The sequence below is a fragment of the Bos mutus genome, chromosome 20, assembly GCF_027580195.1.
Source record: "Bos mutus isolate GX-2022 chromosome 20, NWIPB_WYAK_1.1, whole genome shotgun sequence".
NCBI lineage: Eukaryota > Metazoa > Chordata > Mammalia > Artiodactyla > Bovidae > Bos > Bos mutus.
The window spans coordinates 51,062,489-51,078,772 of record NC_091636.1 but is presented as its reverse complement, the minus strand read 5'-3'; the positions used below and the strand labels follow the sequence as shown (position 1 = coordinate 51,078,772).

General features: G+C 35.8%; 1 protein-coding gene across 1 annotated transcript in view; it reads right to left on the bottom strand.

The window, feature by feature from the left end:
• The window catches only part of LOC138984217 (cadherin-12-like), a 249,080-nt gene that overhangs the window by 94,548 nt on the left and 138,248 nt on the right, over window positions 1–16,284 (bottom strand). Inside the window, exon 2 of the mRNA XM_070357809.1 lies at window positions 10,660–11,076. Within this exon, the coding sequence (XP_070213910.1) occupies window positions 10,660–10,890 (231 nt within the window). The 5' untranslated portion in view covers window positions 10,891–11,076. The remainder of the gene's footprint in view (window positions 1–10,659; window positions 11,077–16,284) is intronic.

Sequence of the window (16,284 nt, the reverse complement as noted above, 5' to 3'; positions counted from 1 at the left end):
AGTCAAGAGGATGAATACATTTTTAAATCTTGTGTGAAGATTGAGCTAGTGTGAGGAACCTTGAATTTCAAATGAACAGAAATGACTCTGATTTTGAAAGCTCACACTTTAGGAATAAATTGAACCATGAAAACTACATCACAGGCTTCTCCAAAACTACAATTCATCCAAAATTCTCCAAATTATCCAATTCTCCAAAGCTACAATTAACCCAAAATTATATTTCAGATGACCATTATATCTACTCCTGTGGGCAAGAATCCCTTAGAAGAAATGGAGTAACCCTCATAGTCAACAAAAAGTCTGAAACGCAGTTCAGTTCAGTTCAGTCGCTCAGTCGTGTCTGACTCTTTGCAACCCCATGAATCGCAGCACGCCAGGCCTTGGGTGCAATCTCAAAAATGACAGAATGATCTTTGTTCATTTCCAAGGCAAAGCATCCAATATCATGGTAATCCAAGTCTGTGTCCCAACCAGTAGTGCTGAAGAAGCGGTATGGACCTAACAGAAGCAGAAGATATTAAGAAGAGGTGGCAAGAATACACAGAAAATCTATACAGAAAAGATCTTCTTGACCCAGATAACTACAATGGTGTGATCACTCACCTAGAGCCAGACATCCTGGAATGTGAAGTCAAGTGGGCCTTAGGAAGCATCACTATGAACAAAGCTAGTGGAGGTGATGGAATACCAGTTGAGCTTCTTCAAATCCTAAAAGATGATGCTTTTAAATTGCTGCACTGAATATGTCAGCAACTTTGGAAAACTCATCAGTGTCCACAGAACTGGAAAAGGTCAGTTTTCATTCCAAACCCAAAGAAAGGCAGTGTCAAATAGTGTTTAGACTATCGCACAACTGCATTCATCTCACACATTAGCAAAGTAATGCTCAAAATTCTCCAAACCAGACTTCAACAATATGTGAACCAAGAACTTCCAAATGTTCAAGCTGGATTTTAAAAAGGCAGAGGAACCAGAAGTCAAATTGCCAATATCCGATGGATCATCGAAGAAGCAAGAGAGTTCCAGAGAAATATCTATTTCTGGTTTATTGACTATGCCAAAACCTTTCACAGTGTGGATCACAACAAACTGTGGAAAATTCTTCTAGAGGTGGGAATATCAGATCACCTTACCTGCTTCCTTAGACATCTGCATGCAGGTCAAGAAGTAACAGTTAGAACTGGACATGGGACAATGGACTGGTTCCAAACTGGGAAAGGAGTACATCAAGGCTGGATATTGTCACCTGGCTTATTTAACTTATATGCAGAGTACATCATGCAAAATGCCGGGCTGGATGAAGCACAGGCTGGAATCAAGACTGCCAGGAGAAATATAAATAACCCCAGATATGCAGATGACACCACCCTTATGGCAGAAATTGAAGAAGAACTAAAGAGCCTCTTGATGAAAGTGAAAGAGGAGAGTGAAAAATTTGGCTTAAAACTCAACATTCAGAAAACTAAGATCATGGCATCCAGTCCCAGAACTTCATGGAAAATAGATGAGGAAACAATGGAAACAGTGAGAGACTTTATTTCTGAAGCTCCAAAATCACTGCAGATGGTAACTTCAGCCATGAAATTAAAAGACGCTTGATCCTTGCAAGAAAAGCTATGACCAACCTAGAGAGCATACTAAGAAGGAGGGACATTACTTTGCCAACAAAGGTCCATCTAGTCAAAGCTATGGTTTTTCCAGTAGTCATGTATGGTTGTTCGATTTGGGCTACAAAGAAAGCTGAGCACTGAAGAATTGATGCTTTGAACTGTGCTGTTGGAGAAGACTCTTGAGTCCCTTGGACAGCAAGGAGTTTAAGTCAGTCAATCCTGAAGGAAATCAGTCCTGAATATTCATTGGAAGGACTGATGCTGAAGTTGAAACTCTAATATTTTGGCCACCTGATGCGAAAAACTTATTGGAAAAGATCTTGATGCTGGGACAGATGAAGGCACGTGGAGAAGGGAATGACAGAGGATGAAATGGTTGGATTACATAATCAACTTGATGGACATGAGTTTGCGTAAGCTCCTGAATTGATGATGGATAGTGAAGCCTGGCGTGCTGCAGTCCATGGGGTCTCAAAAAGTCGGACATGACTGAGTGACTGAACTGAACTGAAAGCTACATGACTCACAAATGAGGAATAAACAAAGAAAGGAACAGAGATAGGAAACAGAGATAGGAAGGGAGGAAGAAAAGAAAGAAGAAAAGAGAGGGAAAAATAAGAGAGAAAGAGGAAAGATACATAGATGGTGAGCCATAAATACAACTTTTAAATGTCTTAGTATAACTTTGTGATATAACTTCCATTATTATTGGATACAAAGGGATATATACATGAGTTAAAATAGCATCTTTATACTGTGTTAGTTTGGAAGACTTTCAAGACAGACATTATTTTTTCAATGCAAAATTATAACTATTTTAATATACTATTAATACTATTTCTATTTTTTCTTTATCTTTTTTTTTTACTAATTCAAAACCAAATTCTACTTGTACTTATTTTAAAAAAATAAAATTCTATTCGCACAGCCTTGACTTTTTGTGCATGTGTATTTATACACATACACATATATACATATGAACACACACAGCATATGTTGTTGTATTGCATTTCACATTATTACACTTCTCAGATAGTACACTTTGTTCAAACTGAAGGTTTATGCATCTCTGCTCCAGCAAGTCTATCAGTGCCATTTTTCCAACATATTTGCCCATTTCCTGCCACTGGGTTACATTTTGGTAATTCTCCCAATTTAAAAACTGTTTTGTTATTATATTTTTATGGTGATCTATGATAAGTGGTTTTCATAGTACTACTATGACTTGCTAAAGGCTCAGATAATGGTCAGTTGGCATCTTTAACAATAAAGTATTTTTTAATTAAAGTATGCACATTGTTATTTTAAATATAATTCTACTGTACGTGATAGATTAATGCATAGTGCAAACTAACATTGTGTGCTTTGGGAAACCAAAAAAGATACGTGTGGCTCACTTGATTGCAGTGTCTGCTTTATTGCTGTGATCTAGAACTGTACCCACAATATCTCCAAGGTATTTATGTATATTGCAAAGCATATATTTTTATAGGTACATCTCTTTGGAACTTTAGTGTTTGTAGATTCATCCTGGTTTCTCTTAGTTGTTTTTTCAGTATTCTTCTATTTCATCACAATGATCCCCTCAAAAAAAAAAAAAAAAACTGCAATAATGAATTGGTACAGTCACCTACTCTTTTTTTCTCCTCTTTAACAGTTTCTTGCTGATGAAGAGAATTGCACACTGCTGGTTAGTTTTACCACTTAAAAGTTGTTTCCCTTAAATCATATATATACATCTTGTTGGTTTTATTTCTCTGGAAAACACTAATAGAATCTCTATCAGATCAAACCAGCACAGAAGAATTTTTTTCACTTATACTTTTGAAATGGCATCTACAGGCTGGACTCATTCTTTTCTCATTTCTTCAAACTCTGGAGAAAATGATGAAAATCATTTTACTACATTTACTTCTGATTCACTATCTGACAAAATCAGTAAAAGTGTTCCAGTCATTGTTTCATCTGATCTGTAGAATTTGGCATTGTCACGTGTTATTCTTAAAACTTTTTGAGAATGGCATTGAAACATGTATAATATCATATATGAAACAAGTCGCCAGTCCAGGTTCAATGCACGATACTGGATGCTTGGGACTGGTGCACTGGGATGACCCAGAGGGATGGTATGGGGAGGGAGGAGGGAGGAGGGTTCAGGATGGGGAACACGTGTATACCTGTGGCAGATTCATTTTGATATATGGCAAAACCAATACAATATTGTAAAATTAAAAAATTAAAAAAAAAAAACATTTTTAGCTATATTTCCCGTAACTCTCTTTGTATTTTACTTCTTATTCATTAAATTGATCTATTCTTCATCTGCTTTGCAGTTAAAAATCAGGGTTCTCATATTTTCTCTGTAACTTTTCCTAGCTCATTACCACTTTATGTGATTACCACTTATGTGATTTTGACCACCATCTGTATACCAATCTCCTGATCCTGTATCTCTACCATAGGCCTCTCTCGTGAACTCTACGTTCATGTATCTAAACAACCGTGAGATACTTCACCTGGGTACTTCTAAGCAACTCTGGATATATAAGAGTGATCCTTTTATTTATCACTCTAGAACCAAATCTATACAGGATACTAGCAAACATAAGGCAGAAATCTGCATCATTTTGTTTTCCTTTTCCCTCTCATTCTTTACATGTGATTGTCCACTAATTTTTTTTTGTCTCATCCTCCATATTCTCTTGAACAATGGATCTTGAAATTTTATTATCTATCTGCCTTTCAAATGATCAAATTTAATATTCCTTTTCCTTTATTACTCCCTAGGCAATTCTCCTGTAACCTTCTCCTACATATGTTTCCTATCTCCATGTCTGTTTTGGGGTCGCCAATGTGTCCTTTAAATGGATCACTGAGTGATCATTCTAGAACTGCAGTTTCTTCCATATGAATCTTCAACCAAGACACTTTGTGGATACTGACACCTTTAAGAACAAGTAGTACTGCCATGTTCAGCATAGTGATTGCAGTTCATAGTACTGTATTGCATATTTGAAGGTTGCTAGGGGAGTAAATCTTAAAAGTTCTCATCACAAGAAAAAAATATAACTATGCACAATGATAGATGTTAACTAGACTTATTTGGGAGATCATTTCAGAATGTATACAATAGCAAAACACTATCTTGTACAGTGGGAACTGCTATTTGTCAATTATATCTCAAATTTTAAAAAAATTAAATAAAAGAATAAGTATTATTAATCTTGACATCAGACTTGAGCCTCTGTACTTTCTCTATTTAACCTACTCTGAAACTTTCTATAACCTACTCTGAAATGTTGATTTCACACTCTCTGATTATTTTGAAATATAGTTATTGAGGCTCACCTTGCACTTTCAAGCCTGAGTGCTTATAAAAACGTTTCTTCAGACTATCTCTTCCTAAAAACAAAGACATCTTTCAAGATTCATCTCAGGTACTTCATCAACTGTGAACCTTTTCTTGAATTTTTCTTTTAGGCATAGTCATAGACCTTCTTTTGTCTCCACAACTCTTAATAGGATCTTTGTCATAGTACTTTTGACAGAGTATTAAAATTGTTTTTAGCTCCTAAGATGCTTGTATGATAATAAAATGTGATATTTTCTGGTGCCATGGACCTAAACTACCTGCTCTACCCAACTTAAAATCCAAGTTTCAGTATTTATTGGGTGTTGGGCCATGGGGAATTATTTAATTTTCCTGTGCCTCAGTTTTCTGATAAGCAAAATGGGGCTACCAATAATTGTCGTGATAGTGCTGTTGTGAAGATTACATGAATTTATGTAAGTAAAGAAATTAAAATAGTGCCCTAAGACACTCATTAAAACTTATCTGTTATAACTGAAATCTAAAGACATTGATACTTTACTCCCACAAGGCTTAACACTTTCTGAAATGATAATGCATTCTCAATTAGAAATATGTTGAATAAATGCCTCTCAAATTAGGGATTAGATATACTGCAATATTGAATCTTTATGCCATATGCCATATTAAATACTTTCATTTTAAGAATTTCTGCTAACAAGTTCTTCTGAATTGAGACAGAGGCACCCAATTATATTTGATGGTATAAGCAATTTACTCGTGTGTGTGTGTGTGTGTGTGTGTGTATGGGCAGGCACATCTGTGTGTTCCTTTAATGATACTTTTTTGAGGTGACTTTGAGCAATAAGCAATACATGCATTAAACATGTTTGCTTATCAAATTAGTTTCTGTGTTGCTCTGCAATATGGTATTTTATACATATCCAGGTGTTGTAGCAAATTCAATATGTCTATTTGTAAAAAGCATTGGTTTTACCTCTGGACAACCTTGGGATTTATTTGTGTATTAAGTCATAGTCATTATAAGCAATGCCACAGTTTGGTCTTTCTTGAAACGATGTCAACAGTAACATCTGATCCTTTTAAATATTAAATATAACAGTTGTTGAGGCTAATATCCATTAAACCACTCACTCCCTCCTCATTAATTTCTACAGTAAGAAAATCTTTTAATCTTGAAGGTAGGGAAACTTTTTTTTTTCCTCTCAGTAAGTGGAATTTCCTTGTTCTGGGGCTTCCCCGGTGGCTCAGTGGTAAAGAATCCATCTCTCAATGCAGGAGGCACAGGTTTGACCCCTGGTCCAGGAAGACCCCATGGAGAAGGAAATGGCAACCCACTTCAGTATTCTTCCCTGGAAATCCCCATGGACAGAGGAGCCTGGAGTGCTATAGTCCATGTGGGCTTAAAGAGTCAGATATGACTTAGCAACTGAACAATACAATATGTACGTTCTTGCTGCAAAGAAATATACATTAAATCTGAATCTCAATTATAGTGTTTCAGTTGACTATTGTGCTTGGCACTTGTGCATTTTCCTTTTCCTATAACACAGAATTCTATATTATTTATAGTACTGTGTTTTACTGTGAACTGTCTCAAGCCTTCTAGGAAGAGCAGGAGCACAAATATATTTATATATGTTTACACACTTACATATTATGGCTTGAACTGGCCCCAGTGTTATCATATTACTATTCCCATATCTAGAATCATCAAGACAGAGTTAATTAAACTTTAATTAGTTTCCATGTGGAAAGGAAATCTTGGAAACTGCTTTTTCATTTACATTAGAAACATACATTGCCTGAAAACCATACGTTTTCATTATATTTTACAAATGGGGAGCCATGCATCTATGAAAATAATGTTTTAATTTCATAATGGATTAGATCTTAGACCTATTCCTTGCTAATCTATAAATACTGATTCATCTCTTAAATGATTTGGATGAATTCCATACTTTCATATCAATTATAAAAATAGAATTCAAGAGTATCAAACAAAACTTCTATAAGTAGTTCCTAGATCTTTTTAATCATGTCCACTGGGAGGTGAAATTCTACTCTAGCTAGGATAGATTAAAAGTCAATTTCATTAAATTTTCAACAAAATGTCAACTTTCTCACCTCAAATTCTGGCAAGTAAAGGCTAAGGATCTGCTCTAATTAAAGTCAGAATGGCTGCTCAGCAGACATTTGCCAGGAACCTCAATGTGATGTCCAGCTTCCATCACAAGCAGAGTTGACATAACTGACACCCAAGAGACAAAAGTTCTAGAGGTATGCTTCCTCTCCAGTTGTCTTGGATTTCAAAACCCAATCCTTATACTGAATTAATTCACAAGAAATTAGTGTACTATGACATAAAATTATCTTATCACAAAAACGTTACTGATTTTTATACTCTTTGACGTATCAAAGAATATTATAAGCAGAAACAATGTACAGTAACATCCAGGGGACATTCATGCTTTGGGGTGCTTCCCTTAAAAGTTTTGAAGGCCTTTCTTGTGCTCAGGGCTATTTGTGGAGCAATGCCATCTGAGTGGGTTACCCTGGACTCAGTTGAAATTGGTTGGGCTCCAACAGACGGTTCTCCCCTTTATGGTTCTCCCTGACTTTCCATTCAATTTTAGGGTTCACCAGGTACAATATGGACCTCAGAACTAGGATCTGTGGAGTTGTCCTGGGGCAACAAGACTAGATCCTGATTCCTAGGAGCCAGCCTGACAAAGAGATTGCTCCTGCTAAATGGTAATGTATGTTTTTTGCAAGATCACTAAAATTTGGACTGTGAGAATGGTACTCAAAGATTGATTTGATGTGAATCATATTTTATACATAGATAGGTACCCCCACAGAAAATATTTGCTCAGGGCCCCATATCAGTTCAGTTCAGTTGCTCAGTCGTGTCCAACTCTTTGCAACCCCATGAACTGCAGCACGCTAGGCCTCCCTGTCCATCACCAGCTCCCAGAGTTTACCCAAACTCATGTCCATTGAGTCAGTGATGCCATCCAACCATCTCATCCTCTGTCGTCCCCTTCTCCCACCTTCAATCTTTCCCAGCATCAGGGTCTTTTCAAATGAGTCATCTCTTCGCATCAGGTGGCCAAAGTATTGGAGTTTCAGCTTCAACATTAGTCCTTCCAATGAACACTCAGGACTGACCTCCTTTAGGATGGACTGGTTGAACCTCCTTGCAGTTCAAGGGACTCTCAAAAGTCTTCTCCAACATCACAGTTCAAAAGCATCATAGGGCCCTATATACCCTAGTGCATTTGTGAAGAACAAATCTGACTCCATATTAGATCTATTTTTTTTTTTAATCTTTGTGCTTTGTTGCTTATACTTAGTAATACTGGCTCTGCACCATTTGCAAAAGAGTGCTGCCTATATCCTGAAATATGCACCATAGCCCATTTTCAAGACCTTGGCCTTTAAGAGTCCTTTCATATAGAGATAAAAACTTGCAGAATAGAGAATAACATTTGTCTTGGAGGTTTACAGGAACCTCTTGACCTTAGCTATGTGGACACCTGCAAGGACAAAGGATTCCTACACCAAGAAGTTTACAACTAAACACACCCTCCCTTCCCTCACCTTGCCTTTAAAAGTGCTTTGCTGAAACTTTCAGGAGTTCAAGTTTCTTTGGGAAATCACCTGTTTCCTTGCATGGCCCTGCAATAAAACTTTCTCTGCTCCAAATGTTAACATTTTAGTTTGTTCAGCCTCACTGTGCATCAATCACAGTGTTTGGTAACATGAGGGCAACCTGACTATGTGTTCATTTTCAATAAACGTTCTAGTTGAAGACCTTCCTCACTATATTATTCAATATTTTTAAAATACATTTCTAAGAGGTAAGTCTTAAAATCATAGGGCAAAGAATTTAGCTCTTAAATAAATTTGTTTCATTTAAGCCAGCATTAGAATCATAAGACTCATCATGTTTCTCATTAGTTTAGATTTTCACAAATCTCTAGGGGCTTTAATATTCCAGAGACATAATCTATTATACCAGTTTCCTAATACTATTTTGACTATGGTTTTCTATTTCTGCTTTAGATTTATTTTAAACTCTCTTCAAACATAAACATTATTTTGTTAAAACCATAGCAAAATCTTTTAGAAAGTTAAAAAAAAAAAACCCCTGAATTAGCAACATGAAACTAAATAAAATATGCATTTTCCTGAAAAAGATTTTGGTGTCATTGATAAGCTCTATGATAGATATGGCTCCAAAGTTGATGTAAGAATAATAGCAGTAAAGCATAAATCTGTTGAAACACGTAGCTGCTATTTTGAGGAAAAAAAAAAAAAAAAACAACTTTTTTTCTTTAACTAAGAGATTAAAATTTGCATATTGTGTTGAGATTGATGTGCATATATTTGGGTTCCTACATTTATTACTTTGGCCATAAACACCTTTATAAATACCTTACCAAACCTATAATAAAGAGGGTCTCCTGGTGGTCCAGTGATTGATAATCTACTAGACAATACAGGGAACTCTGGTTTGATCCCTGGTCCAGAAAGATCCCACATGCCACAAAGCAACAAAGCCCATGTGCCTGCAATTACTGAGCCCATGTGCCCTAGAACCCATGCTCCACAGCAAGAGAAGCCGCAACAATTAGAAGTCAGCGAACCATGACTATAGACTAGTCCCAGTTGCCGCAACCAAAGTCTGCATGCAGCAGTGAAGCCCCAGCACAAAAAAATGTTACACATAAGTCATCCAGGACTAGAATATAAAAATGTAAAACTTTCAATAAATGCATCATTATCATAATAAAATAAATAAAATAAAAAGAAAAAAAAGAGAGGAAAAAATTAATAAATAAATAACCTATAATAAAAGAATTACTTTAAAGAATAAGCATCCAAATTAAATACAGATCTTCAACTTAGACCAGAGCTACATCCCAATAAAACCACTGTCAATTGAAAACATTTTTAAGTCGAAATGCATTTAATACACTTATCCTACTGAATATCATTACTTAGTCTGACAGACTTAAACATTCTCAAAACACACTAACCAACAGTCAGGAAATCATCTAGCACAAAGCCGACTTTATAATAAGGTGCTGACTATCTCGTGTAGTTTATTAAATACTGTAGTAAAAGTGAAAAACAGATTGGCTGTGTAAGTATGGAATGCACATTGCTTTTGCAACATTGTAAAGTTTAAAAAAATCTTAAGTCAAACCACTGGAAATCTGGGACTATCTGTACCCCAGAACCACAATCTAAATGGTATAACCTATTTTTTAAGGGGAGGGAAAGGTAGATATTCTGGTCATTCAAAGACATGAACAATTTAGAATACTTATACCTCCTGATTTTTTCCTGTGTTTCTTGCTGGTAAACAATTCCAGAATGGATATGGCCAGTAATGTGCTATAGTAACACTTTTAGTTACATTTACACATGTTAACTTCATGACTTTGGTGAATAATGTCAAAAATAGGAATATAATATATACTAACTTCATTAAAATAACCAAGGAGAATTGAAGCAAAGAGGGATGAAATGATATTCCAAAGCTTACCCGGGTCATTGAGTCAGGAAGAGAAACCAGGTCTCTTGATCTCAATTCCAGTGTTCTACTCACTGGTTTGTTCAACTCCTGTGCAAAACATCCATACACAATACACAATGCATAAGCCCCCTTGCTATCAAGTTGTTGTCAAAAGAAACACTCATTACCTTTCCCACATACTGAGGCTCGGAGCCCATGTATTCCTCCAGCACAAAAAATTGATTCCATACCCAGCCACGTTTAACTCGGTGGAAATGTGATCGTTGTCCTGGTAGGTGGATAACATTCTCTCTTAGTTCTGTGGCTAAAGTCTGTTGTGGCTGAGGTTGAAGTGGTGTTAGGAGACCTCCATCAAACAGGACCCAGAGCAGCAGGGATAAACAGTTCCTTGTAAGCATTGGCAAAAGCTTTCCTACAGCAGAGTAATAAAAACTCCAGCACTTAATGTAGAATTGTGGAATCCAGGTTTGAGGTGTCTGTGGCCTCCACCACTTAGCTTTCTGTTTTATTGCAGAAATGATAATGCAGGCATTAATCCTTTTGATGAAAATGCTTCTGCTATATTATATTCCATCTAAAGGGACCTATAAAACAGATTAACAAAGATACATTAAATTGATAGAATTACATGATGATAGTCATCAAAACTCTCATTATATCTGCCAACATTGAAGGAAACAGAGAGAAAAGTCTTTAAAAGAATTATATTAGTAAATGATCACTGCTATTTAACCTGTTAACTTAGATAAAATGTCTAATCATTTTTTACTGACTTGAAAAAGTATGAGTCACAATAAAGCAAGTTTATCATAAATAGAAGCAATCATTTTTTTAATTTAATAACCATTTAAGAGTAAAACAGAGATCACTATTTTTTTTTTACTGAAGTATAGTTAATTTGCAATGTTTCAGGTGTACAACAAAGTAATTAAGTTAGACATATATATATATTCTTTTATATATTTTTTCTATTATAGGTTATTATAAGAAATTGAATATAGTTCCCTGTGTTATATAGTAGGTCCCTATTATATGTTTATTTTATATACAGTATATTTTATCCTTTAAATTTAATCTCAAATTGCCAATTCATCTCCCTCCCTTTCCCCTCTGGTAACCATGTTTGTTTTCTAGAAAACAAAGTCCATGAGTCTATTTCTGTTTTGTAAATAAGTTCATTTGTATCACTTGTTTTAGATTCTATATATAAGGGATATTATATGTTATTTGTCTTTCTGTCTCTGACTTACTTCACTTAGTATGGTTATCCCTTATTGCTGTTTAATCTCTAGGTCATGCCCAACTCTTTTGTGACCCCATGGACTGTAGCCTGCCAGGCTCCTCTGTCCATGGGTTTTCCCAGGCAAGACAGTGGAGTGGGTTGCCATTTCCTTCTCCAGGGGATCTTCCAGACCCATGGATTGAACCCATGTCTTCTGCATTGCAGGCAGATTCTTATCACTGAACCCACTAGGGATATGTATGATAATTGCATTATTGCTGCAAATGACAGTATCTGATTCTTTTTTATGGCTGAATAAAATTCCATTGCATATGCATATCTACATATGTCACATTTTCTTTATTCATTCATGTCAATGGACACAGGTTGCTTCCATGTCCTGGTTCTTGTAAGTAGTGCTGCTATAGATATTGGAAAGCATACATCTTGTTGAATTAGAATTCTTCACTGGGATTATGCTTTTTAAAGTGAACTGAGAGTAGGATTTCATAGCCTTAGGACAACTGACATTTGGGGTTGGATAACTCTTTGTTGCTGGGGGGCCAGCATGTACATTTTGTGAATCCTAGAAACACCACCTATCTTTCACTCAATAGATGAGAGTAGCATTCTCCCCCACTGCTAGTTGTGATAACCAAAAAATGTCTCCAGCCATTGCCAAATATCCCCTGAAAGGAGCAAAATAGATCAAGATTTAGAATCACAGATTTAGAGAATAAGGAAAAAACAAAGCAGTTTTAAAGAAACAAAAAATCATGAAGTTAGAGAATAGGAAGTATACGACCATGCATGAAAGAACATTCACTGGAAGGATTAACACTGAAGATGAAGCTCCAAAACTTTGGCTACCTGATGCAAAGAGCTGACTCATTGGAAAAGACCTTGATGCTGGGAAAGAGGAAAAGGAGAAGAGGATGGCAGACACTGAGATGGTTGGATGGCATCACTTACTCAACGGACATGAATTTGAGTGAACTCCCAGAGATAGCGGAGGACAGAGGAACCTGGTGGGCTATAGTTAATGAGGTTGCAAAGATTCAGACAGGACTTAATAATTGAGCAACAACAACAATGAAAGAATAACGTAAATTCGCTAAACGAAAATGATCTAAGATGTATGAAATTGAGAAAAATGTCAGATGGCTTTATAAGGCTTTATAAGCTTTAATGTTTAACAAAATGCTTCTCTAGTCCTGGCATACTAGAAATACTGGGATACAGAGGAATTATTTCATATATGTGTGTGACTCAAAGCAACCTTGAATCAGTATCAGATGGATAATCTCTACTTTGCATTTAGGTAAAACTGAGCTTTCAACATTTTCCTTACAACAAACACTTTTTTTCATTCACTTATCTAAGGTTTGAACAGCTAAGATGTACTAGGTTCTTTGTAATACAGTAGGTAAGGAAACAGACATGATTCTTACCTTTTCTTAAATCAGGAATGGAAAACAAATATAGTCAAATACATAAATGAGGCAAATTTACCAATGCTGTGGGAAAAAAAAAGCAAATAGAATATCCTGATGGCAAAATTTAAGTGGTCAGAACTTAAATTAGCAAAAGTCTGCCATAGGTGACAATTGCAATGAGAATTAAAAATAAGAGCTATGTTATATTCTTCAAGCAGCAATGGAAAAAGGTGGCTCCAGCCAGGGAAGCTTCACACATTGGCACTAGGGGAACATTGCCCACAGCCTTCTCAGAGGTTTCCAAAGGTCAAGAATGTCAGAAGTCAGAAATCATATATAGTGCTTCCAAAACAAGACAACTAAAATAAAAATCAACTTATGTTTAATCACATGCCTATAAAACAGGGCATTTTGTCAACCTTTCGGTTGCAATTTGGTTTAGTGATTTTTCAGCTAGATATAATATAAAGTATAATGCATTCTTTACATATATTCAAAAGGAAAAAATGTGGAAGCAATTCACTGAAGATAAGATGTGAGATGGGGAGGGTCTAAAAGTTATACTCTGAGAGCATCCTACAATGACTCTCAAAAGGAGAAATAAAGTAGGATCTATTTTTTTTCCTCTGGCCTAAAGGGATGCACCTGTTAGCTACCAGCAAAAACATGAACTGTATATATTTTATTGCATCCTTTCATTCTGGCAAAATAATGTTCATAAAAAGTTAACTTAGACTTATATTGTCCAATATGGGAACCACTAGCCATATGTGGCTGTGGAGTTGAAATTTGGCAATTCGATATTGAGATGTCCTCTAACTTTTCAATTATATACCACATTTCAAAAAATTACTACAAAAAATAAGAATGTAAAAGATCTCATTATTGATTTCTACATTTATTTTTTGTTGACATGCTAACAGTTTGGGTAAAGAAGGTTTGTTGTTCACTCACTAAGTTATGTCTGACTCTGTGATCCCATGGACTGCAGCATGCCAGACTTCTCTGTCCTTCACCATCTCCCAGAGTTTGCTTAAACTCATGTCCATTGAGTGGGTGATGCCATCCAATCATCTCATTCTCTGTTGACCTCTTTTCTCCTTCCCTCAATCAGAAGGTTAAATAAATATAAACTATTACATTAATTTGACCTATTTCTTTTCCTTTTTTAATGTGATTACTAGAAAATTACAATTATAGATGTAGTTTGCATTTGTGACTTGCATTGTTCTCTACCACGTAGCACTGACTTAAATAAGAGTTTAAATCACAACTGTGATTTCTACTTAAGTCATATATATTTTAATATTCAGAATAGAATATCTAGCACATCATGTTTGTATGACAATATATTGGGATGTCAGAGGAAATTTGCAACTATATGCATTAAGCCTGTGTAAAAATAAGGCACATATTTTCCTCAGCTGTTTTCAAGTTTAAAGTACTGACATCTAAAGTGTTTGAATTCTTGAACTTTCTGTTTTGCCCATGTTTCTTCCCCTACTCATGTCAATCCGACCCTTGGCATTTACAGAACAAATGGGGAGATAAACATAAGTAGAAAAGATGGATAGCAGGAACTCTAACTTTCCATACCTAGTCTATTGCATATAATTAGGTTGTCTTTTTGCCTTTGTGCTTCATTGATTTTTTTTTCTCCTCCACTTTTTTTGGGGAGGTGTGAGGTATAAAAATTCAAATTTTAGTGAGTATTGACTCCTAAAGTTATTTCTTTAAACAAGTGTCTTTTTATTTTACATCAGCGATTTTTGATATTGGACAGGTAGCTATATTCCATCATCAGCATCATCAGTATAGGTCCAGCTACCCATTATCCTTGAAAGCTGAGGATCCGAAATCTATTTGGACCTCTTTTTAAAGGAGTCTTTCAGAAATTCTAATTAGCTCATGGCTTCCCCCTTTGTTACCCAAGAATCCTTGCTTATTTAAGGGGATTAGCTCATAAATTATTGATAATTGAAGAAGAATATGAAAGTAACATAGAAAGAATGTTTTTTATAAGCTAATTCCACAACACCTTAAAGATTAACATCACCAAAAACAGCCTCTAAATGCAAAACATTGTCATGAGGCTGAAGTTAAATGGAGCCACACCGTGGTACAACATCCCCCCATTTCCCTCACCTGGTGCCCACGTCTTGTTCTATCCTTTGACTCTCTCTGGACACATATTCTACCCATCCCACTGTATTCTTCTACTTTTTCATGCATTCCCCTTTATTTCCCTCTTTCTCTAAGTAGACTGATCCTTACTCATATCCCTGCCATCAAATTACTTTCTCTTTTTTTGTTACAATGCATTTTTATATTTAGAGGAATATTTATGAATAGTTTTGCTGTTATTTTCATTAGGATGGTGATGGTTAGGATTGACCATACAGGTCTGAGAGATATGCACATAATCTTATCCTTTGCCATGAATGTTGCTGGTTTGATATGTATTCTGCAGAAGGCAAAGCTTTTTAGGAACTCAAATACCACACTGGAGTGGAAAGATCTGTAATTAACATTGTAAAGTCTTCTCTCTGCTCACTGGGGATGTAACATATAGACCGATGATTATAGTTAATGCTGTAGTGTATGTCTGGAAGTTGTTAAGAGAGTAGGTCTTAAAAGCCAGGCCTTTTATGATATTCATGAGCCTAACAGTTCATGAACTGCACAATCTCCCTCTGCATTACTCTAGACCCTGGCCATTCTCTCCCTCTCTCAAACCCTTTATTGATAAATGATATTAACAACATAATAAGTTGTATTACAGGTGTATTTGTATGATTATTTTTCCAGTTGTCTGAGTAGAGTGACAAAGGGCTAAGAGAGTAGCAATGATGACTCTATTGTCAGCCGTTCTCAGCTGTTCTCTTCCTGGCATCCACAATGACACATGGTAAGTACCAAACACACATTTGTTAAGTGTGAGTGAGTAAGTCATTGAATGATGGTATCTAACTTTTATTGAAAACTTACTATGTTCCATATACTGTTATGTGTTCTGTATCAGTACAATTGTTCTGTGAAGGGGGATCTATTATACCCATCTGACAGATAAAACAGAGAAACAAAGAATCTAAATGACTTGATGGTTATCCACAGACAAGCACATAGGCAGTGTG